The sequence below is a fragment of the Entelurus aequoreus genome, linkage group LG01 (assembly GCF_033978785.1).
Source record: "Entelurus aequoreus isolate RoL-2023_Sb linkage group LG01, RoL_Eaeq_v1.1, whole genome shotgun sequence".
Lineage (NCBI taxonomy): Eukaryota > Metazoa > Chordata > Actinopteri > Syngnathiformes > Syngnathidae > Entelurus > Entelurus aequoreus.
In genome coordinates this window covers 71512514-71538508 of record NC_084731.1, presented here as the reverse complement: position 1 = coordinate 71538508, position 25995 = coordinate 71512514, and the positions used below count along the sequence as shown (strand labels likewise).

The 25995-nt window shown below is 38.0% G+C and overlaps 1 protein-coding gene across 7 annotated transcripts in view; it reads right to left on the bottom strand.

Moving 5' to 3' along the window:
• The window catches only part of l3mbtl1 (L3MBTL histone methyl-lysine binding protein 1), an 84125-nt gene that overhangs the window by 46225 nt on the left and 11905 nt on the right, over positions 1-25995 (bottom strand). For 6 of the 7 annotated variants that reach the window (XR_009827151.1, XR_009827150.1, XM_062057554.1 and 3 more), the window contains exons 2-9: positions 20482-20644; positions 18503-18693; positions 14632-14761; positions 14448-14556; positions 14248-14377; positions 11739-11787; positions 9848-9936; positions 3895-3999 (exon numbers count right to left, since the gene is read on the bottom strand). Coding sequence is in view for 5 of the 7 variants with exons in the window: in XM_062057554.1 (XP_061913538.1) it covers positions 3895-3999; positions 9848-9936; positions 11739-11787; positions 14248-14377; positions 14448-14556; positions 14632-14761; positions 18503-18693; positions 20482-20626 (948 nt within the window). In the remaining 2 variants the exon portion in view is untranslated. The remainder of the gene's footprint in view (positions 1-3894; positions 4000-9847; positions 9937-11738; positions 11788-14247; positions 14378-14447; positions 14557-14631; positions 14762-18502; positions 18694-20481; positions 20645-25995) is intronic. The other variant, XM_062057558.1, reaches the window with a different exon arrangement.

Sequence of the window (25995 nt, the reverse complement as noted above, 5' to 3'; positions counted from 1 at the left end):
TGACCGCATCATCTGCATAAAAATGGAACGCAGCATCCGACACATTACTACAGAGATTTACATGAATGGAAAATAACATTGGAGCTGATATAGAACCCTGAGGTACACTTATACATCATGACCATTTCAAGTTCGATCTTATGAGCAGTTGATATTTTTGGAATGTTCAATGGCAGTGGTTTGCCATTTGAAAATAACATCACCTTACATTTCTCTGCATTTAGGACTAGTTTCAGCTGTGTCATCTGGGACGGAACAACATCAAAAGCTGGGACTGAACAACATCAAAAGCAGACTGCAGGAGTTCGAAGGTCTGCGCTACAGCAGGGGATGAAGAATATATATGAGCGTGTCATCTGCATAAAAATGGAACGCAGCATCCGACACAATATCACAGAGATTATTTCCATGAATGGAAAATAACATTGGAGCTGATATAGAACCCTTAGGTACACTTATACGTCATGACCATGTCAAGTTCAATCCTATGAGCAGTTGATATTTTCGGAATGTTCAATTGTCATTTGCCATTTGAAAATAACATCACATTAGATTTCTCTGCATTTAATCCTAGTTTCAGCTGTGTCAGCTGGGACTGAACAACATCAAGAGCTGGGACTGAACAACATCAAAAGCAGACTGCAGGAGTTCAAAGGTCTGCGCTACAGCAGGGGATGAAGAATATATATGACCGTGTCATCTGCATAAAAATGGAAAGCAGCATTTGACACATTACCACAGAAATTATTTCCATGAATGGAAAATAACATTGGACCTGATATAGAACCCTGAGGTACACTTATACGTCATAACCATGTCAAGTTCAATCTTATGAGCAGTTGATATTTTTGTAATGTTCAATGGCAGTGGTTTGCCATTTCAAAATAACATCACCTTACATTTCTCTGCATTTAGTCCTAGTTTCAGCTGTGTCAGCTGGGACTGAACAACATCAAAAGCTGCGACTGAACAACATCAAAAGCTGGGACTGAACAACATCAAAAGCAGGCTGCAGGAGCTCGAAGGTTTGCTCTACAGCAGGGGATGAAGAATACAGTTGTGTTACGGCTCAGACCCCTGCCGTCTGTGCGCACCTCGGGACACGCCCACGGGTGCGCACATCCAGGGACGCGCGCGTCTCCGCCCTGCAGCAGCCACCAGCTGCAAACACTCACTGGCTATCTGCACACCTGATCCTGATGAGGGCGTGCCGGATAAAGGCAGGGTGGACCCAAGGATAGGCGCGGGAACTTAGTTTTCTCATGGTGTACAGTAAGCGACTGCCTTTAGACTCTCTCCTTGTTTCCTCTCCGTGCCTTGACCCCCCTGTCTTCTCCCGTGTGCCCGCAGTGTTTTGCCTTCCCGGATCTCGACCACCTCGCATGGACTTGAACTCTGACGCTCCTCTCAGCCCCACGGACCCCGCTTGTATCCCGGATCATCTGCCTGCTCCCTGGACTTCCTCGTATCTCTTCAACACTTTGGTAACACACATTCCAGTTAAATACTACACACATAGTCTTACATCACACACTCTGGTATTCTAGTTCACACTCCATTTCCTTAGTTTAGTTGTATTGTTTATTATTATTATATATATATATCTATATTGTCTATATATATAATAAATATTTGTATATACTTCCCCCTGTTGTCTGAGCCGTCACCTCCCCTTTAGTTGAAACACTACAGTAAGTTCCCGCCAATTGATTAGGGACCTGACGGCCCAGTGACTTTAGCCCCACCCCAAGTGACTTTAGCTCCGCCCCCAGTGACTTTTTTTTTTTCTTCCTCCTTTTTCCCCCCCCTTCTCATTATGTCTTTTTCTTTTCAATCCACCCTGGACAATTTTTCTAGCCCACCTCAGCAAAATCTTGGACTGTTTAGCAGTGCTGTAGGGATAGAGGAATTTACCCGCCGCCTGGCCACCCACCTCCCACCCTTAGTGACTGTCCCTCAGTTAGCTGGAAGCGTCTGGCATCCGCTTTCGGAGGGGGGGGATGGTACTGGTGGCTGTGCTGGTGTGAGGGCGCAGCTGCAACCAGACAGACTTCCCTCTGCCAGACTTATTCCACCTATTTTTTGTTTTTCCCAGCCACAGCCACCAGCCCCCTGGCTAGCCCCTGAGCTGGCACCAGCCCCCTGGCTAGCCCCTGAGCTAGCACCAGACCCTCGGCTAGCCCCTGAGCTAGCACCAGACCCTCGGCTAGCCCTTGAGCTAGCACCAGCCCCTCGGCTAGCCCCTGAGCTGGCACCAGCCCCTCGGCTAGCCTCCGAGCTAGCCCCAGCTCCTCTACTAGCCTCCGAGCTAGCCCCAGCCCCTTGACTAGCCTCCGTGCTAGCACCAGCCCTTCGACTAGCCTCCGTGCTAGCACCAGCCCTTCGACTAGCCTCCGAGCTAGCACCAGCCTCTCGGCTAGCCCCTGAGCTAGCACCAGCCCCTCGACTAGCCTCTGAGCTAGCGCTAGCCTCCGAGCTAGCACCAGTCCCCAGGAGAGCCCCCGCGTCTCCACCAGCTCCAAGGCTGGCCCTGACCTTCGCCCATCGTCCTGCAGCGCCGACCTCTGCACCATCGTCCTGCAGCGCCGACCTCTGCACCTCGGCCTGCAGCGCCGACCTCTGCACCTCGGCCAGCAGCGCCGACCTCTGCACCTCGGCCAGCAGCGCCCACCCCAGCGCCTCGGCCTGATCCTCAGCCGTCTTCTACGTCTGCATCGCCGATGACGTCCGCTGCTTCCACGCCGCCGATGACGTCCGCTGCTTCCACGCCGCCGATGACGTCCGCTGCTTCCACGCCGCCGATGACGTCCGCTGCTTCCACGCCGCCGATGACGTCCGCTGCTTCCACGCCGCCGATGACGTCCGCTGCTTCCACGCCGCCGAAGACGTCCGCCGCTTCCACGCCGCCGACTTCCTCCTCTTCGCCTCAGACGTCACCTCCTCGTTTCCGGCGAGACGCACCATGGCGCCACTTGTGTCTGCCTTCCCGACGGCCAAGATGGTGGCCATTCCTGGGTCGCCCGCCCCGCCGGCCTCAGCGGCGTTCTACTCGCCGCCGCCACCAGACTCGTCCCCGGTGGATTCGGGGACACTTGGGCCGGCGACCCACCACCAGTTCGCCCCTCCGCCCTCCCCTGTCTGTTGTTCCTGTTTGGGGGGGTTCTACTTCCAGGACATCTGATCATCTGCCTGCCCCCTGGACTTCCTCGTATCTCTTCAACACTTTGGTAACACACATTCCAGTTAAATACTACACACATAGTCTTACATCACACACTCTGGTATTCTAGTTCACACTCCATTTCCTTAGTTTAGTTGTATTGTTTATTATTATTATATATATATCTATATTGTCTATATATATAATAAATATTTGTATATACTGCCCCCTGGTGTCTGAGCCGTCACCTCCCCTTTAGTTGAAACACAACAAGTTGTGCTCATAAGTTTACATACCCTGGGAGAATTTATGATTTCTTGGCCATTCTTCAGAGAATATGAATGATAACACAAAAACCTTTCTTCCACTCATGCTTAATGGTTGTGTGAAGCTATTTATTGGCAAACAACTGTGTTTACTCTTTTTAAATTTAAATGACTAAAGAAAGTACCCAAATGACCCTGATCAAAAGTTTACATACCCCAGTGACTTTGATCTGATAACATGCACAAAAGTTGACACAAACAGGTTTGAATGGCTAATCAAGGAAAATGGAACGCAGCATCCGACACATTACCACAGAGATTATTTACAGGAATGGCAAATAACATTGGACCTGATATAGAACCCTGAGGTACACCCTTTGTTACAGGGAGGTTCTGTTGAACAGGTAATTAGAAAACCACTTGACACTATACGCCGGGCTACTGCAAGTAAGTAAGTAAGTAAGTTACCTCGGCCACGGTGAGAACAAAGTACATGGACGGGTGCTGAGGGTCGATGCCCTCCAGCTTCATGCCCTGCTTGAAGGCCTTCTTCACTGCAGGAGCTCTCTGGCTCTGCACACACAGCAAAGGAACATTTTACTGCTCAATCATTCCACTTCACACATGATCAAAAATATCTGGAAAAAAGTAGTATATCTATGATATAGATGAGTCTTTAGGAATATATAACATCAATTGTGCATACACTTTTACTTACAGGACTTTAGGGCTGGGCGATATGGCTGGAAACTGTATCACAATATTAGTGTTTTATATCGGTTGATATCAATAATTATTGATATTTTTATGAACTATGGAAAATAAGGAGCAGGAGAAAAATATATTTGATGTCACATGTAGTAACCTTTTTTTATTTATTTGCATCATTTTTCATTATGAAATATGAATAGCTACAAAAAATAAAAACAATTACATTTAAATAAAAAAACATATTTAAATAAAAAATGTAAATATACAAATGTAACTTCCTGTGATTATAATCCCTCAGCTATCAAAGCAGAAAGGAAATGTCAACACAAGCATGAAAACACTCAAACAATGTCAACAAAATATTAAAATCACATTGAACACTTAACAATAAGATCTTAAAAATCATGAATATGTAAGAAATGCTTCATAAAGTGTAAGAAATTAGTGCAAAGTGTGAAAATGTAAACTATTTTCTGCAGGTTTAGTGGCAGCTGTGCTCTAAAGGGTGAGCGCAGCTAAGGTGGTGTGGTGTTAGCGCTCTTGCCTTGCATCATGTACAGACCACATTGGTCTGACTACAATCCCTTTTGAAAACATCCAAAAACTTTTTCCTCTTTGATCGACAATTTCTTTATTTGGACTTTCTCTTCTCACTCCATGCAAAGAATCAACCAAACTTGATAGTTGATACTGTCACCTGATTGGCTGTTAGCGTGTCACTGCTCCTGATCAGTCATCACTTCCTGATTACCAGAGAGCCTTTGTTCATGCAACCAACCTTGCGTCCATACTTCCCCTTTCTCTCGACGAAGAAGCAAAACTCAATTAATATTTGATTAATATCAATGTATTGATATCGTTTTATCGCCCAGCCCTAATTCAAACATATATTTTTCTGCACATAACAGCACAAAGTTGAAAAAAGATCTAGTTAAGCAACTTTTACTCTGTATTTAATAGTGACATCATTGTTATTATTACATCTTAGAGTGATGGGACAGTTTTTAGGTTTTTGAACTATTTTCCTGTGTTATGGGTTCATTTCTGTTGCAGCGTTCCTTCCTTCTTTCATTCTTTCTACTTCCTGCTCGTCCCTGACACACCTGCCTCAGTTTGTGGACTAGAACCCGCACCTGTAGTCAAACACCACCGGAGTGCGTTGTTTACTGTTTGTGTTTCATGTGTGGCTGTTTTTGGCACCACAATTTGACCTGCACGTCGCCTTCTGTGTCTGCATCTCGGGGTCACGCTAACTACTACCATGCCAGTTCCTGACAATATTCATGTCACAGTTGACCAGGATAGTCAAATAAATATATATTTGTGCAACTGCTTATTTAAATGTAATTATACATATACATATATATAACAATATACTTGATTACATATCTAATTAGGGCATTTTTATCTTTATTAGATTTTATACTGGTAAATTGTGATAATTTACCAGGATCATGAAATAAATTATAATAGTACAACTGCTTTTTAAAATGTAATAATACATAAAAATATATATAACAATTAACTTGATTCTATATTTAATTGGGGCATTTTATCTATTTAATATATTTTATACTGGTATATTATGATAATTTACAATTAAGGTATGTAAATAAACATTTACTAAATATATCTGTGTAAATAATTCATTTTACAACATATATATATATATATATTTTACCAGGATCATGAAATCAATTATGTTTGTACAACTGTTTTTAAAAATGTAATAATACATTAAAAATATATTACAAAATACTTGGTTCTATATTTAATTAAGGCATTTTTTATCTTTATTAGATTTTGTACTGGTATATTGTGATCATTTACCAGGATCAAGAAATAAATTATAATAGTGCAACTGCTTTTTTAAATGTAATAATACATGAGAAATATATAAAAAAATAATTGATTCTATATTTAATTATGGCATTTTTTATCTTCATTAGATTTTATACTGGTGTATTGTGATCATTTACCAGGATCAAGAAATACATTATAATAGTGCAACTGCTTTTTTAAATGTAATAATACATGGGAAATATACAACAAAATACTTGATTCTATTATTTAATTGGGGCATTTTATCTTTGATAGATTTTATGCTTGTATATTATGATAATTTACCAGGATCATGAAATTAATATTTTACAACTGCTTTTTTAAATGTAATAATACATACAAATATATATAACAATATACTTGATTCTATATTTAATTAGGGCATTTTTATCTTTATTAGATTTTATACTGGTACTTTTAAGTCATAATTTACCAGATTCATGAAATAAATTATATTTGTACACTTTCTATTTAAAATATAATAATACATGACAAGATATAGCAATATTAGTTATTGTATTTTTAATTATGTTATTATTAGATTTCACAGTAGTACATTCATGTCATAATTTATCAGGATCATGAAATAAATCATATTTGTACAACCACATTTTAAAATGTAATAGTACATATTAAATACAACAATATTTAAATGTTTAAATGTATTCTATCAGGGTATTGTTATTAGATTTGACAGGTGCATTTTTAATTGTAATGGCTTAATATAACAATACATTCTAAACTTAATTAGCATTTTACTATTATTACATTTTATTCTAATATATTGTTATAATCTGTCATGATCACCAAATAAAATTGTATTTGAACAACTACATTTTAAAACGTAATAATACATACAAAATGATTTCTTATATTTAATTAGCGTACAATTAGATTTGATATAAATTATTTCTTATATTCAATTAGCGTATTATTAGATTTGATATTAATTCTAATATCTAATTTTCGTACAATTAGATTTGATATGAATTATTTATTATACCGTATTCAATTAGCGTATTATTAGATTTGGTATAAATTATTTCTTATTTCAATTAGATTTTATATTAATTATTTATTATATTCAATAAGCGTATTATTAGATTTGATATAAATTATTTATTATATTTAATTAGATTTGATATAAATTATTTCTTATATTCAATTAGCGTATTATTAGATTTGATATAAATTATTTCTTATTTCACTTAGATTTGATATTATTTATTATATTCAATAAGCATATTATTAGATTTGATATACATTATTTATTATATTCAATTAGCGTATTATTAGATTTGATATTATTTCTTATATCTAATTTTCATACAATTAGATTTGATATAAATTATTTCTTATATTCAATTAGCGTAATATTATATTTGATATTATTTCTTGGAGGAGTTCAAGTACCTCGGAGTCTTGTTCACGAGTGAGGGAAGAGTGGATCGTGAGATCGACAGGCGGATCGGTGCGGCGTCTTCAGTAATGCGGACGCTGTATCGATCCGTTGTGGTGAAGAAGGAGCTGAGCCGGAAGGCAAAGTTCTCGATTTACCGGTCGATCTACGTTCCCATCCTCACCTGTGGTCATGAGCTTTGGGTCATGACCGAAAGGACAAGATCACGGGTATGAGTTTCCTCCGCCGGGTGGCGGGGCTCTCCCTTAGAGGTAGGGTGAGAAGCTCGGTCATCCGGGGGGAGCTCAAAGTAAAGCCGCTGCTCCTCCACATCGAGAGGAGCCAGATGAGGTGGTTCGGGCATCTGGTCAGGATGCCACCCGAACGCCTCCCTAGGAAGGTGTTTCGGGCACGTCCGACCAGTAGGAGGCCACGGGGAAGACCCAGGACACGTTGGGAAGACTATCTCTCCTGGCTGGCCTGGGAACGCCTCGGGATCCCCCGGGAGGAGCTGGACGAAGTGGCTGGGGAGAGGGAAGTCTGGGTTTCCCTGCTTAGGCTGCTGCCCCTGCGACCCGACCTCGGATAAGCGGAAGAAGATGGATGGATGGATGGATTATTTCTTATATTTAATTTTCGTACAATTAGATTTGATATGATTTCTTATATTTAATTTTCATACTATTAGATTTGATATAAATTATTTATTATTTTAAATTTTCATACAATTAGATTTGATACAAATGATTTATTATATTACATTTTCATACAATTAGATTTGATATTAATTATTTTTTATATTTAATTTTCATACAATTAGATTTTATATAAATGATTTCTTATATTTAATTTTCATAGATTTGATATAAATTATGTATATTAAATTTGTATACAATTAAATTTGGTATGAATTATTTCTTATATTAAATTTGTGTACAATTAGATTTGATATGAATTATTACTTATATTTAATTTGCGTATTATTAGATTTTGTATTAATTATTCCTTATATTTATTTTTCATACAATTAGATTTGATATAAATTATTTCTTATATTTAATTATCATACAATTAGATTTGATATAAATTACTTTTTATATTTAATTTTCATACAATTAGATTTGATATGATTTCTTATATTCAATTAGCGTATATTTAATTTTTGTACAATTAGATTTCATATTATTTCTTACATTTAATTAGTGTATTATTAGATTTGATATGAATTATTTCTTATATTTAATTTTCGTACAATTAGATTTGATATAAATTATTTCCTTTATTCAATTAGATTTGATATGAATTATTTCTTATATTTAATTTGCGTACAATTAGATTTGACATAAATTATTTCTTATATTCAATTAGCCTATGATTCGATTTAATATGAATTATTTCTCATATTTAATTTGCATACAATTAGATTTGATATTAATTATTTCTTATATTCAATTATATTTTATATAAATTTACTTCTTGGATTCAATTAAATTTGATATAAATGATTTCTTATATTCAATTAGATTTAATATAAATAATATCTTATATTCAATTAAATTTGATTTAAATTATTTTTTGTATTCAATTAGATTTAATTTAAATTATTTATTGTATTCAATTAAGTTTTAATATAAATAATTTCTTATATTCAATTAAATTTGATTTAAATTATTTCTTATATTCAATTACATTTTATATAAATTATTTCTTGTATTTAATTTTCATACAATTAGATTTGATATTATTTCTTATATTCAATTAGCGTATTATTAGAGTTGATATTAGTTATTTCTTATATTTAATTTTCGTACAATTAGACTTGATATTATTACTTATATTTAATTAGCGTATTATTAGATTTGATATGAATTATTTCTTATATTTAATTTTCGTACAATTAGATTTGATATAAATTATTTCTTATATTCAATTAGAATTGATATGAATTATTTATTATATTTAATTTGCGCACAATTACATTTTATATAAATTATTTCTTATATTCAATTAGCGTATTATTAGATTTGATGTTAAATATTTCTTATATTCAATTATATTTGATATAAATTACTTCTTATATTCAATTACATTTGATTTAAATGATTTCTCTTATTCAATTAGATTTAATATAAATAATTTCTTATATTCAATTAGATTGAATATAAATTATTTCTTATATTCAATTAAATTTTATAGAAATTATTTCTTATATTCAATTAGATTTGATAGCGGTATATTGTGATCATTAAATAAATTGAACAATTGTGTTCTTAAAACAATATCAGATGTTTTCAAATGTCCCCAAATAATGTGTTCTTTAATAATAACAGCTTCTGGTATTATCATGATGTTTGTATTAAGTGGTGTTATTACTAAGGGAAAGAAGGAGGAGTTTATTAGAAGACAATGAAATAGCAAACATCTGACATATGATATGATGTATGAACATGTAAGATACAACAAACTGACCTCGTGGAAAAGGTGGTCTGGAGCGGCGATGGACTTGGTTTCTTGGAGATATTGTGTCCAGGTCCACTGCTCTGCCTTCATGTCTCCAACTTCAACACATACAATTCTCTCTTCATCACAGCACCTTTTTTTTGTGATGTCACATCAAGACACATGTCTAAATATGGTCACTTCCTGCCCCACTGCAATCCAACATACATGATGAGACTGGATCATGTCAATATGAAACCACATTTTCAAATATTCATGTCTCACATTGGTTTTTATTCTACATATTGGGGCCTAAATGATGATAAGCTTAATTTCCTATGATCAATGAGACATATTCACCAAGTTTTTTATAAGTAGTTTCCCGACTAAAAATTGCTACCCTTTTCCTACACTTTGTACCCTGCGGCTTAGAAAACACAAATTTACCGATTTTTCTTTGCTGACGGCCATAATGCAAATAGTTAAGAAAACAAAAACAAAGCAAAGACAATAAAAAGTAGGGTTATTGTTTGTGCTATGGCGCCATCTTTTGGACAAGTCTGCTCACTTCTGTTTAGCCTGAGCTATGAGCTGGAAGTACACCTGAGCTATGAACTGGAAGTACAAGTACCGTTCCGTCTTCTAATCGTCCATAGCGTTTCTACTCGTATGGATTCTTCGTTTGTATGTTTTACAACTTAACTAAAACAATTCTTACTTACTAAAGCGTCGCATGTAGGAGTGTTTTCATGCATATTTGCAAGCGCTATCGTCGTGTAATCACTGGACACCACTCACAATTTTAGCAAGTACATATTTCTAATTTCCAGTCAAAATATACAAGTCCTTATCCCCAGAATAATAATTTTTCAGGGAGACATTAAGAACTTGTTTTTAGGCAATGGATCATCACAAGTTTGATTTAAGACACAACACTTTACAAAACTAGTAAGTATAGCTAATATTGTGGTTTAATTGCTCATTTCAATAACATTTTTAAAACTGAAATATGAAGTCTTATTTCAAGAAATCTTACCAAGACTATTTTGACTCCTTCCATAGTCAGATTTTTTTGCTCATTACAAGCAAAAATAACTTGTATTAATTTTGTTTGAACTCCTTTTAAGAGGGGCATTTTTTCCAGTGACCACGCTAGCGTCGTTAGCATGAGCTAATATGCTAACACTTTTACGAGAGTCTGTTAGTATTATTAACTTATAATGTTTCAGTTTCAAAAATTCCTCAGTAAATTCCTCTGTAGTGTAAAAGTGGGGGCCCGAGGTCAAAAAGGTTAAGAACCCCTGATCTATTTGACAGGATGCAAAAATCACGTCTTCAACATGTTTCTGCTTATTTTCACCTAAAATACCACAACAAAATCATTAAAATAAATACACATTAATTAACAAAACAGCCGCATGGACTAATAATATTTGGTAAGTTAAGTATATCTGTAAGTGAAATATATTTGTAAGTAAATATATAAATATTTCTGTTTAAATAACTCATTTTACAACACATATATCTGCGACTTATAGTCCGATGTGGCTAATATATGGGAAAAACAAGGGTTTTGCTAAATTTAGAGGGTGCGGCTTATATACCGATGTACTCTATTGCTCATTAAATATGCGTGGTAGTCAAACCAGCGCCTGTTCTCATTGGGTACAAGGTGCCATTTAGCACAATAATTCGACATGTCTGGGAACGCGGCCGTCAGATAATCCTTGATGTCACTTGTTTTGATAAAGTAAAGAGATCTATTCCATTGCATAGTTTACGTTTTTGATCTAGGACCCTTGCGTACTCAAGATAGTTTGCACGCTGCACAACAGCCATCTTGGCTTGGTTGACCACCACTTTTGATGAAGCATGCACCTTTTTAAGTGCTAGATACATGTAGGGCAACTATGCTTCTTACCTGCTCTGATGTGTCTGCTGTCTGCTCTGGAATCTTCCATTTTGTCATCCTGAAAATAAACATATACTTACCACATTTTCGTTGCAGTGAGGTGTGCATGCGACATATTTCACATAGCAAGTCTTTAGAGTAGCCAGTGAACAGCTTGTATGATGGGTGTGGCAACATGATGGTGTCACACGTGCTGCCGGCATTCAGTGTGGGGAAACATGAATTCCAACTGAAGCAGAAACTTAACACGTTGACTTTTATGAACCGCAGCTCTCCAGTTGCTGGCAGCACTCATGCAGCCCAAGACCTTGATGCTACCAATATTAAACTCAATGATATTGCTACTGGCCACATACTTATAGACCATGATGTCTGACTATTGACTCACTTTCAGTGGGTAGCAAATATACACTGCTGTACACTGACTAATGTAAAATATATACTGCTGAACACTGACTAATCTAAAATATATATTAATGTACACTGACTAATCTAAAATATATACTGCTCTACACTGACTACTCTAAAATAAATACTGCTATACAAGCTGTACACTGACAACTCTAAAACATATACTGCAAGAACAGCTGCACACTGACTATTCCAAAATATATACTGCTATAGACTATCTACTCTAAGATATATTTACTGCTGTACACTGACTACTCTAAAATATATACTGCTGTACACTGACTACTCTAAAATATATACTGCTGTAAACTGACTACTCTAAAATATATACTGCAAGACCAGCTGTACACTGACTACTCTAAAATATATATTGCGGTACATTGACTACTTTAAAATATATACTGCAATATCAGCTGTACACTGTTTACTCTAAAATATATACCGCTATACAAGCTGTACACTGACTACTCTAAAATATATGCTGCAATACCAGCTGTGCACTGGCTAGTCTACAATATAAACTGCTATATAAACTGTACACTGACTACTCTAAAATATATACTGCAATACAAGCTGTACACGGACGACTCAAAAGTATATACTGCTGGCTGTACAAGCTGTACACTGACTACTTTAAAATATATACTGCTATACAAGCTGTACACTGACTACTCTTAAATATATACTGCTGGCTGTAGAAGCTGTACACTGACTACTCTAAAATATATACGGCAATACAAGCTGTACATGTACTACTCTAAAATATATACTGCAATACCAGCTGTACACTGACTACTCTAAAATACATACTGCTATACAAGCTGTACACTGACTACTTTAAAATATATACTGCTGTACAAGCTGTACACTGACTACTCTAAAATATATACTGCTGTACAAGCTGTACACTGACTACTCTAAAATATATACTGCTGTACAAGCTGTACACTGACTACTCTAAAATATATACTGCAATACAAGCTGTACACGGACTGCTCTAAAATATATACTACTGGCTGTACAAGCTGTACACTGACTACTCTAAAATATATACTGCAATACAAGCTGTACACGTACTATTTTAAAATATATACTGCATTACCATCTGTACACTGACTACTCTAAAATATATACTGCTATACAAGCTGTACACTGACGACTTTAAAATATATACTGCTGTACAAGCTGTACACTGACTACTCTAAAATATATACTGCTGTACAAGCTGTACACTGACTACTTTAAAATATATACTGCTGTACAAGCTGTACACTGACTACTCTAAAATATATACTGCAATACAAGCTGTACACAGACTACTCTAAAGTATACACTGCAATACAAGCTGTACACTGACTACTCTAAAATACATACTGCAATACAAGCTGTACACGTACTACTCCAAGATATATACTGCAATACAAGCTGTACACTGACTACTCTAAAATATATACTACTATACAAGCTGTACACTGACTACTCTAAAAATATATACTGCAATACCAGCTGTACACTGGCTACTCTAGAATATAAACTGCTATACAAGCTGTACACTGACTACTGTAAAATATATACTGCTGGCTGTACAAGCTGTACACTGACTACTCTAAAATATGTACTGCAATACAAGCTATGCACTGACTACTCTAAAATATACACTGCTGGCTGTACAAGCTGTACACGGACTACTCTAAAATATATACTGCTATACAAGCTGTACACTGACTACTCTAAAATATATACTGCTGGCTGTACAAGTTGTACACTGACTACTCTAAAATATATACTGCTGGCTGTACAAGCTGTACACGGATTACTCTAAAATATATACTGCAATACAACCTGTACAAGTACTACTCTAAAATATATACTGCATTACCATCTGTACACTGGCTACTCTAGAATATAAACTGCAATACAAGCTGTACACTGACTACTCTAAAATATATACTGCTGGCTGTACAAGCTGTACACTGACTACTCTAAAATATATACTGCTATACAAGCTGTACACAGACTACTTTAAAGTATATACTGCAATACCAGCTGTATACTGACTACTCTAAAGGAGACCTTGGTTGGAGCGTGTAAAAGATGAAAGTGTCACCTCCATGTCGGAGTCTTCATCAGAAGGACTCATGTACTCCTTCCTCTTCCTCTTCCTCATGGGCTTCATCTGCTCAAGGTTCAAGGAGACCCTCCCTCCCGCCGGGACCTTCTCCACGCCCACGCTCCTCCTGGAGACCACAGGGGAGAAAGTCCACATGAGTTTGGTGAGGGTGTGAGCGACAGAGGACATGAACATACTCCCTGTGAAGCTCCTCGCTGTAAAAGCTCTTCTTGTGCTGGAGCTCCGCCTGGACCTCAGGTGGCTTCTCGGCCTCCGCACTTCTCACCGAGCCCGCTGGAGCAGCACCTTGGCGACACCAGGAGATCACGTGAGCAACACTTGCCGGCAAGCTCACTGCTAGCACAGCTCTTAAGCTCTGACCAGGCTGGTCCACGGTGGACTTGTCTGCTTTGCTGCACGGACTGGAGGTCCCTGCTGGAGCTTCACTGGCCATGCTGGGGGTCCCCGGAGTGATCAGCGTGCTCAATGCGCCCACTTCGCTCACACAGAACTAGGCGCACACACACACACACACATACATACACACACACACACACACACACACACACACACACACACACACACACACACACACACACACACACACACACACACACACACGCAAAATTGTCAAAGTTGAAGACAAACATCAGTACTAATTAATTCATGTCAAATAAACTTCATAAACGTGACATTTTCCTGTGTTTTCCATCACTTCCTGTTCCGGTGCTCTTATTTTGGCTGTAATTCCTGTTTGGATATGTGTCACTTTCTGTCTCCAGCTCAGAAGTCTTTATAAGAGAGTATGAAGCCAGAAAGAATAAATAATACTAATAGATGGTGTTAAATATTAAAGTGCTACAGTACTCAGCAATAGCATCACTTCCTGTTCTGGTGCTCTTATTTTGGCTGTACTTCCTGTTTGGATAAGTGTCACTTTCTGTGTCCAACTCGGAAGTCTTCATAACAGAGTAGGAAGCCAGAAAGAAGAAATAATACTAATAGATTGTGTTAAATATTAAAGTGCTACAGTATTTAAAACATGAAATGAGATGAAATACTAAGATTAAAACACTATCAGTGACACATAAACACAAAACATGTCAAATAGTGGCTTTTCCGTGTATTTATTTGACCTGTTAAAATAACTTGAGATGTGTATAATACTGTGATAAAAAGTGATTACTGTGATTAATTTGAATTAATTTATTTAAATGTTCTTATTGTTACATCTCTAGTAAATATAGACATTTAAGAACAAAACATTGTAATCATAATAACCAAGTGTACGTGAAGAAAAGTACATCAATACAAGCCATTTACTACATCATTGATTAGCTAACTACATCATTAAAGGCCTACTGAAACCCACTACTACCGACCACGCAGTCTGATAGTTTATATATCAATGATGAAATCTTAACATTATAACACATGCCAATACGGCCGGGTTAACTTATAAAGTGACATTTTAAATTTGCCGCTAAACTTCCGGTTCGAAACGCCTCTGCGGATGACGTATGCGTGTGACGTAGCCCGGCGAACACGGGTATGCCTTCCACATTGAAGCCGATACGAAAAAGCTCTGTTTTCATTTCATAATTCCACAGTATTCTGGACATCTGTGTTCGTGAATCTGTTTCAATCATGTTCATTGCATTATGGAGAAGGAAGCCAAGCAAGCAAAGAAGAAAGTTGTCGGTGCGAAATGGACGTATTTTTCGAACGTAGTCAGCCACAACAGTACACAGCCGGCGCTTCTTTGTTTACATTCCCGAAAGATGCAGTCAAGATGGAAGAACTCGGATAACAGAGACTCTAACCAGGAGGACTTTTGATTTGGATACACAGACGCCTGTAGAGAACTGGGACAACACAGACTCTTACCAGGATTACTTTGATTTGGATGACAAAGACGCAGACGTGCTACTGTGAGTATGCAGCTTTGGCTTTTTTTTGCGTATGTACGTAACTTTTTTAAAATATATAAGCTTTATGAACCTTGGGTTAGGTGAACGGTCTTTTGGGCTGAGTGATTGTGTGTGTTGATCATGTGTTTGAATTGTATTGGCGTGTTCTATGGAGCTAGGAGCTAGCAGAGGAGCTAGGAGCTAGCATAACACGTACCGTACGTGCGCGTCACGTACGTAACTTTTTAAAAATATATAAGCTTTATGAACCTTGGGTTAGGTGAACGGTCTTTTGGGCTGAGTGATTGTGTGTGTTGATCAGGTGTTTGAATTGTATTGGCGTGTTCTATGGAGCTAGGAGCTAGCAGAGGAGCTAGGAGCTAGCATAACAAACACGCAGGTGTTATTATGCAGGATTAATTTGTGGCATATTAAATATAAGCCTGGTTGTGTTGTGGCTAATAGAGTATATATATGTCTTGTGTTTATTTACTGTTGTAGTCATTCCCAGCTGAATATCAGGTACCGTGAGTATGCAGCCTTGGCTGCTAAACATTCGATAACTTGACCGTATGTGCGCGTCACGTACGTAACTTTTTAAAAATATATAAGCTTTATGAACCTTGGGTTAGGTAAACGGTCTTTTGGGCTGAGTGATTGTGTGTGTTGATCAGGTGTTTGAATTGTATTGGCGTGTTCTATGGAGCTAGGAGCTAGCAGAGGAGCTAGGAGCTAGCATAACAAACACGCAGGTGTTTTTATGCAGGATTAATTTGTGGCATATTAAATATAAGCCTGGTTGTGTTGTGGCTAATAGAGTATATATATGTCTTGTGTTTATTTACTGTTGTAGTCATTCCCAGCTGAATATCAGGTCACCCCCGGCTCTCACAGCATCTTCCCTATCTGAATAGCTTCAACTCCCCACTAGTCCTTCACTTGCACTTTACTCATCCACAAATCTTTCATCCTCGCTCAAATTAATGGGGAAATTGTCGCTTTCTCGGTCCGAATTTCTCTCACTTCATGCGGCCATCATTGTAAACAATAGGGAACTTTGCGTATATGTTCAACTGACTACGTCACGCTACTTCCGGTAGGGGCAAGCCTTTTTTTTATCAGATACCAAAAGTTGCAATCTTTATCGTCGTTGTTCTATACTAAATCCTTTCAGCAAAAATATGGCTATATCGCGAAATGATCAAGTATGACACATAGAATAGATCTGCTATCCCCGTTTAAATAAAAAAAATTCATTTCAGTAGGCCTTTAAGTGCTAGTTATTCTTCTTCTTCTCCAGATTTTGGCGCGCTCTACCTTCCACATTTTTCATCTGATTCAAACCGTTTCAACTTCAAAATATTCAGCCTGTTCAGGAATTGTGTGATCCCTTTCAACAACTATTCAAAAAATTCCCGGATTTCCTAGAATTCCCAATTTTTAGGGACATTTTCCCCATTCAAAATGAATTATCAATTTTTCACACTTCTACAATACCCACATTTTTCAACAGATTCAAACCATTACACCTTCAACACATTCAACTCATCCCGGAAATTCAAACCATTTTTCCATGTTCAACAAATTTCCAGGAATTCCTGTTTTTTTTCTAACCTTATTTCTAACCTTTTTTAGTGCGATGACTCCTTTCACATTTTTCAACCCATTTCAACCGTTCAACTGTCAAAACATTCTTCCTAGTCAGGACAAAACAAAAAAGTTGGTTTAAGAACTTGAAAAATTCCCGGTTTTCCCGAAATTACGTAATACTATTTGTCAATTAAAAAACTGTTACTACTTCAACATTTCTTGACCGATTTAAACAATTCCAACACCAACCAATTCAGCTCATTCATGCTCCTCCTAATCATTTCCAAAAAAATCCCGCTTTTCCCAAAATTCCCAAATTTCCAGGAAGTTCCTATTGAAATGAATGGGACATGTTTCCAAGTTGCACAATTCCCACATTTTTCAAGCTATTCAAATCATTCCAACATCAACACATTCCACTCATCCAACTAACACTTTCCCAAGTTCCAAACCAAATTGCGTTTTTCATGGAAATTCTAACTCTTCAACATTCAAACCATTCCAACATTCAAACTATTCTTACATTCAGACTACATTCTGTCAGCATTTCACTTCAACTTCAGCATTGGAGCATTCACACCTCATTTAGCTTCTGTATTATTGTAAACAGGTTTTTAAAACATCCATCTAGTTTAATCCCACCCAATTTCAAATTCAACAATAACATCATTGCTGATTTTGTGTGATTTTTCAACATGTTATTGAATGGAGTCAAATTGAAAAGATGCTACAAAACAACATCATCATGTCACCTTCAGGTTGCTTCCGGGCAAGATGGCCACGCCCTCCTTCCATTCCAGCACGTGAACGATGCTGCAAGCCCCACCCACCTGTGCTGACAAAGTGGGCGTGGCCGCCTCGCTGGCCCTGCCTCCTCTATTCAGGTCTGTTGCCACCACGGTGGGTGTGGTCAGCTCCACTTTTTGATGGCCTGGAGGCGGCGCTGAAATAACATGATACTATAAATATACTTATAATAAATACTGTAAATTCCCGACTATAAGCCGCTACTTTTTTCTTACACTTTAAACCCCGCGGCTTATGAGACAGTGCGGCTAAAACATGTATTTTTCTTTACAGTTTTCTCCAGCGTTTCTACGCGTATGGATGTTCATTCCTCACTCCAAGCAACGTTTGTAAGTTTTACAATATAACTAAAACAATTCTTACTTACTAAAGTGTCCCATGTGTGATGTCTGTAGGAGTATTTTCAAGCATATTTGTACGTGCTATTGTAATGTCATCAAGCTAGCGTCGTTAGCATTAGCTAATGTGCTAACACGTTTACAAGTGTCTGTGTTAGTATTATTAACTTACAATGGCATTATTTTTGTATTGTTTCACTTTCACAAATTCCTCAGTAAATTCACCAAAACGTCACCGTGCCACGCTAATAAGTACCGTATTTTCCAGACTATAGCACGCATCAGTATGTAAGTCACACCCACTAAATATAAGTCGCAGATATATATGTTGTAAAATGAGTTATTTACACAGAAATAAAATAATAATAATAACAATAATAATAAATGTTTATTTACATACCGTAAATTCTGGACTATAAGCAGCTATTATTTTTCCTACACTTTGAACCCGGCGGCTTAATAAACACTGCGGCTAATTTACAGATTTTTCTTGGCTGATGGCCAAAATGTGTTGTGTTCAGTAGTTTTCATCAAACCCAAGCAGAGGACTGAAAATGTGTGTTGTTGTTTGTGCTATGGCGCCACCTTTGGGACATGTTTGCTCACTGCAAAAACTGTCCATAGCGTTTCTACTCGTATGGATTCTTCATTCATCACTAAAAAGCAACGTTGGTAAGTTTTACAATATAACTAAAACATTTCTTACTTACTAAAGCGTCCCATGTGTGATTCTGTAGGAGTGTTTTCATGCATATTTGTACATGCTATCATGATGTAATCAAGCTATTAGCTAATATGCTAACACGTTTACGAGTGTCTGTGTTAGTATTATTAGCTTACAATGAAATTATTTTTGTATTGTTTCACTTTCACAAATTCCTCAGTAAATTCACCAAAACGTCAACATGGAATTATTGAGTCTGTTTAGCTGATTGGAGAGCTAGCTCCCACAGCTAGCGGGTCCATGACATTGACTTGTTTTTTTTTATCAGCCGTTTTACTACCTTGTGGAAACAACTAAGGTAAGTAGACAAACGTTTACAAAATATTTCTGTGGAAAAAACTCATTTCACAACGTATATATCTGTGACTTATACTGCAGTGCGACTAACATATGGAAATATATTTATTTTTCTAAAAAAATTAGCTGGTGCGGCTTATAGACCGGTGCACTAGTCCGGAAAATACGGTATACCTATTCAATTCACTTCCAACTAGCCTTTAGTTCCCATATAAAAGAAGGCAAACTCCTGATGTTGTGTTTTTTATTCACTTCATTTGTGAAGTATCATGAAGAATTAGCATTTAACACGTGGGTGGCGCTACTCAGTTGTTTTTACCTTAAAAGGGACAGTCTGTATTTTGGGAGTTTGAATGAGACCTGCGAACAAACGACAACATTTTATACACGTGGAGACTGAGGGTTGATGCAGCAAAGTGGAGACTCTGGAGTATAATAGTGCAACTAATGGTTTAATGTATTTTTGACTAAGAGTTGCCGGCCAAGAAGCGGTTTTGGTCAGACCTATCTGCCTGGCAGGGACTCAAAGTAGTAGCTTTTGCCAGTGGAAACACGTCAATAGTACCAGGTAGGAGCAGGGCCGTGGTGGCGGCCGGCTGAGTCCGAGCCTCGTTGGCCATGGCCTCGGCAGGCGAAGAGGAAGGCGAGGTCGCGGGGGCACGGTCGGGCGAAGAGGGCGGCGGAGCCTCGACGTTGGCTTTGGCGCTCATTTCAGTCTTCCCTTCCTGCTGCAAAACAACAATCACCAAAACATGCAGTACTACCAAACATACATCGCAATCGCAAATATTTTTTGCCATTTTAATTTTTAGGAATCAATTTAAAAAAACAATACAATTAGTCCTCTACGCCAGTGTTTTGCAGCCTTTTTTGAGCCAAGGCGCATTTTTTTCATTGAAAAAATGCAGAGGCACACCACCAGCAGAAATTATTAAAAAATGAAACTCAGCAGACAATAAAAAGTCGTTATTGCAATTGTTGGATATGACTTTAAAGCATAACCAAGCATGCATCACTATAGGTCTTGTCTCAAAGTCACCACCTGTCACATCACCCCCTGACTTATTTGGACTTTTTTGCTGTTTTCCTGTGTGTAGTGTTTTACTTCTTGTCTTGCGCTCCTATTTTGGTGGCTTTTCCTGTCTTGTTGGTATTTTCCTGTAGCAGTTTCATGTCTTCCTTTGAGCGCTATTCCCCGCACCTGCTTTGTTTTTGCAATCAAGAAAATGTAAGTTGTTGCTATCTTTTTATATGTGTGGACTTTGTTGATTGTCATGTCATGTACGGATGTACTTTATGGACGCCGTCTCTGCTCCACACGCTGTAAGTCTTTGCTGTTGTCCAGCATTCTGTTTTTGTTTACTTTGCAGCCAGTTCAGTTTTAGTTTCGTTTTGCATAGTCATCCCTAAGCTTCAATGCCTTTTCTTAGCGGCACTCACCTTTTGTTTTTATTTTTGCTTTACTGCACGCTGCCTCCCGCTGTCGTCTGCATATTGTGAACACGACAAACCATGTTCCCGACATCTACAAAGCAATTAGCTACCTGCTGCCACCTACTGATAAAGAAGAGTATAACACGGTTACTCTGCTGAACTCTAGACAGCACCGACACTCAACAATGGCACATTATTTGCGGATTATAATTACTGGTTTGCAAAAAATACTTTTGACCCAGCTAGATAAAATGACATAATCTCCCACGGCACACCAGACTGTATCTCACAGTACACGAGTGTGCCGCGGCACGGTGGTTGAAAAACACTGGTGTAGGCAACATATTTTCACAATTTATCATCACCTACAGGTATATGTGTAGTATCTGTCATTTTAACTGTGACTTATTTGGTCAAAGTCCCTAGAGGAGTTAGTTAAAATTAGGGATGATGTTTGAAACCGGTTCTCCCGGTTGTTTGATAAGAAAAGAACCGTTTGATAAGAAAAGAACCCATTCCATGGACTCGAATCCCTTTTTCTTTGTTTTGTTTTTGTCCTGTCCAGCTTCTCAGGCAAATCATATAGTTGATGTAGATGCCCATATCGGCTGTTCAGATTTACTTTACAAAAGAGAAGTGTAGGATACTTCTCTTGGTGCCTTATTTGTATTTGACTTTATTAAATATATTTATATTATCATTTGATGCAGCCGGGCCGGAGCAGGAGGGGATAGAAAGAGAAAACAAGGAAGACAGAGGGGGGAATTGTGGGGACAATAGGGGGATTAGACAGAGAGACAAAAACAACAACAGCAAACACAACAATAACAACAATAGAGCAACATCAGCAAATACGATATGTACAAATATGATGGTAAATGTGATAGCAAAGAAGCAATTAGCGAAATAAATAATAACACATAAATGACAATGAGCATTATTACACTACAAATGGAGCAATACAAATACCAATAGAAATAGCGCTATTGATAATGAACAATACCAATAATTTACCTCTATTATCAACAATACAGTTGTTCAAATGTAACAATACATATACGTAATGATAACTAGAGATACAAAAGAATACAGAAAAATGGAGGGGAAAAAAGAGAAGCAACCTATATTAACCTTGTAGATTGTTATAGTAACAATAGGTTAAGCTTTGTCAGTGTGCCATGTGTTACCCAGTTTCCCCTAGAGCAAAAACGTTAATATGTTTGATGAAACGTGATTATGTGCATGAGTGTATGTATGCATATGTACTTGTATATGTACAGAATGTGTATGTGTATGTTTGTACAGTGAATGTATATGTACAGTATGTGTATGTGTATGTTTGTAAAGTGAATGTGCGTGTAGATGTACGAACTTTGAGTATGTAGGTATGAACTGTATTTGTGTATGTATGTGGGAGCGTAGGTATCTATATATGTATGTATGTATGCATGTATGAATAACGGTATGTATGTGAGTATATGTGTATTTGTATGTACAATATATTTGACTCCCAGTGTGTGTGGGAGCCAGAGTACGGCTCCAGCCACCCAGAGAGCCCAACCCACAAACAGCAGGTGTGGTGCCCAGGGAACCAGAGACCACCGCCCCCACGCAGCCAGGCCGGCCAGCGACAGGAACCCCAGAGCCAGGCCCACCGTGCCGCCCGTAAGAGCCAGCAGCAGGCCGCAGACAGACGCACCCGGCAGAGGACAAGGCACGAGAGAAGCAGGGGACAGCCAGAACTCAAGCCAGCGAGAGACCACATCCCACACGGGCAGAAAGGCGGGACGCCCCGCCCGGGGGGCCCAGAGACCCCCCGCAACCGGACGGGAAGACCGCCCCCGCTCCACCAGCAACCGGGCCCCCACGAGCCCACACCCCAACTCCGGAGAGCACGACGCGGCCCGCCCCCGGCCACCCAAGTCGACTGCCGCTGGACCGCCCAGCACGGGGCCACGGGAACCACCCACCCCACCCGAAGGGACCCCAACGATGGAGATGGAACAACCAGCAACCACCCTGTCGAGTTCCCCCCCTGAGGGAGGGGAAAAATAAAAAATAATCAAATCCCTTTTTGAGAACCGGTTTCCGTTATCGAGGCCACTATAGTAATGAAAAAGAGTTGGTTCTTTATTCGAATCCCTGGGAACGAATCCCGTCCCACAGGAAATGCCCTGTGGCACGTTCCAGGAAATGACGTTGCTCAGTCATTAGGCGGCAGATACAGAAGCAGCAACAACAATGGACCAAGAAAAAACGCCTCAAGGCATGGCTTCATTTAAAAATAAAAATACGACGAGGAAACGGCTATCTGCAATTATTGCCAGGCTTCGCTCTCATGTCATGGGGGAAGTACAACAAGCACGATGAAACATGTTCAGGCCGTACATAACCTGAAGGTTAGAGAAAGGTGTCGTGGAGAAGCAGCGACAGAGATGACGAAGCAAGCCCCTCTTCCTCTGCTTCAACCTGCAGCGCCAATTTTAGTGATAGTGCTGGTGAGTTACTAACGTTAACTGTTGCCGGTTAATTTCCATACCTGCTCAATCGTAGCCTTTAGGCTAAAATAATGTTACCTCCTATGTCAACGAGGACTGCAGTAATGTTAGCTAGACTAACGTTACCTTAGCATAGTCAGTGGCTAACGGTAACGTTAACGTTAGCCTTTTTGTATGTGTCTGATATAGTTAACGTTATCTTGTAGCCTACACCACTCCAGAGTTTGCAGGTCTGTCTAATAAACTAGTGCTTTCTTTCTTTCTTTAGTTTATTTCGTACATGAACAAACTTACAGCATAACACATCACATTTTCATATTATTTCACTTTACATCATGTTGGAGTAGGAAGAAGTAAAGCTTATTTAATCCTACCCCTTTCCCACTTCGGAGCGTTTACAAATATATACATCATTTACTGACCTTTTTATAACAAAATAACATCTGTGAATTAGTATATACAACAGTTTTGTAATATGTAATTAATTAATTCAGTCATTATTAATATACTGAGATGAATAATATCTTATTTTCAATAAGGTTGAAAGTATTTCTCATAATTCTTCTTTGTACTTTGTAAGCACTATTAATTTGAACAACCTCTTAAAGTGGATCATATCAGTACAATGTTTAACTTCATTACTTAATCCATTCCATCATTTAATTCCACATACTAATGCTAAAGACTTAATAACAGACACTAGGGCTGTGAATCTTTGGGTGTCCCACGATTCGATTCAATATCGATTCTTGGGGTCACGATTAGATTCAAAATCGATTTTTTTTTCAATTTAACACGATTCTCGATTCAAAAACGATTTTTTCTGATACTGTTGTTGATAATATTCATTTTTGTTTCACTACTTTTGGTTTGTTCTGTGTCGTGTTTGTGTCTCCTCTCAATTGCTCTGTTTATTGCAGTTCTGAGTGTTGCTGGGTTGGGTTTGGTTTTGGAATTGGATTGCATTGTTATGGTATTGCTGTGTATTGTTTTGTTGGATTGATTAATTAAAAATTTTTTTTTTTTTTTTTTTTTAAATAAATAAAATAAAAAATCGATTTTTTAAAAATGAGGATTGATTTTGAATCGCACAACGTGAGAATCGCAATTCGAATTCGAATCGATTTTTTCCCACACCCCTAACAGACACCCTAGTCTTCACATTCAGCTTATTTCCACCCTAAGTCTATGCTGTGTCTGCCCTTCATTTTCCCTCCAGGACAAGGACGTGCAGTCATTCCTGGAGGAGGCCACACTGATGGACCCCAGAAGGATGTTCCAATAGCAGCAGAAGTGCACTTTTTGGAGAGCTGTATTATTTTCAGTTTCGTGCCCAAGGGGCTGATTTTATTTAACACTATATTATTATTTATACACCTATAGTGATCACAGAGACAGGTTGTTTTTGTGTTACTGTATATATTTGTTTTTCTGAAAAATCCCACTTAATATACTTTGGGTAACAACAGTCAATATATATATATATATTTTTTTTAGGGGGGTAACAACAGTCAATATTTATTTATTTATTTTATTTTATTTTTTTCTTATAAAATAAAAGTGAGCTTTTGCTAAACCAAATATTGTGGGTTTTTTCCCACAATATCTGGATTCGATAAGGAATCGGTTCGATAAGAGGATTCGATAATGGGCTCGAACTCGATAATTTCTTATCAAACATCATCCCTAGTTAAGGCGGTATAGCTCGGTTGGTAGAGTGGCCGTGCTAGCAACTTGAGGGTTCAAGGTTCGATCCCAGCTTCTGACATGCGAGTCACTGCCGTTGTGTCCTTGGGCAAGACACTTTACCCACCTGCTCCCAGTGCCACCCACACTGGTTTAAATGTAACTTAAATATTGGGTTTCACTATGTAAAGCGCTTTGAGTCACTAGAGAAAAAGCGCTATATAAATATAATTCACTCCACTTCACTAAAGTACGACCCCTTTTTTTTTAACTAAAATATGGCCAAAAACCATTAGAGCCAATTTTGGCACCATACCACGCCCACATCTTATGGTGTAGGCAGCATATTTTCACAATTTATCATCATCTATATGTGTAGTATCTGTCATTTTAACGATGACTTATTTGGTCAGAGTCCCTAGGAGGAGTCAGTTAAAATACAACCCCTCTTTTTTTGTTGA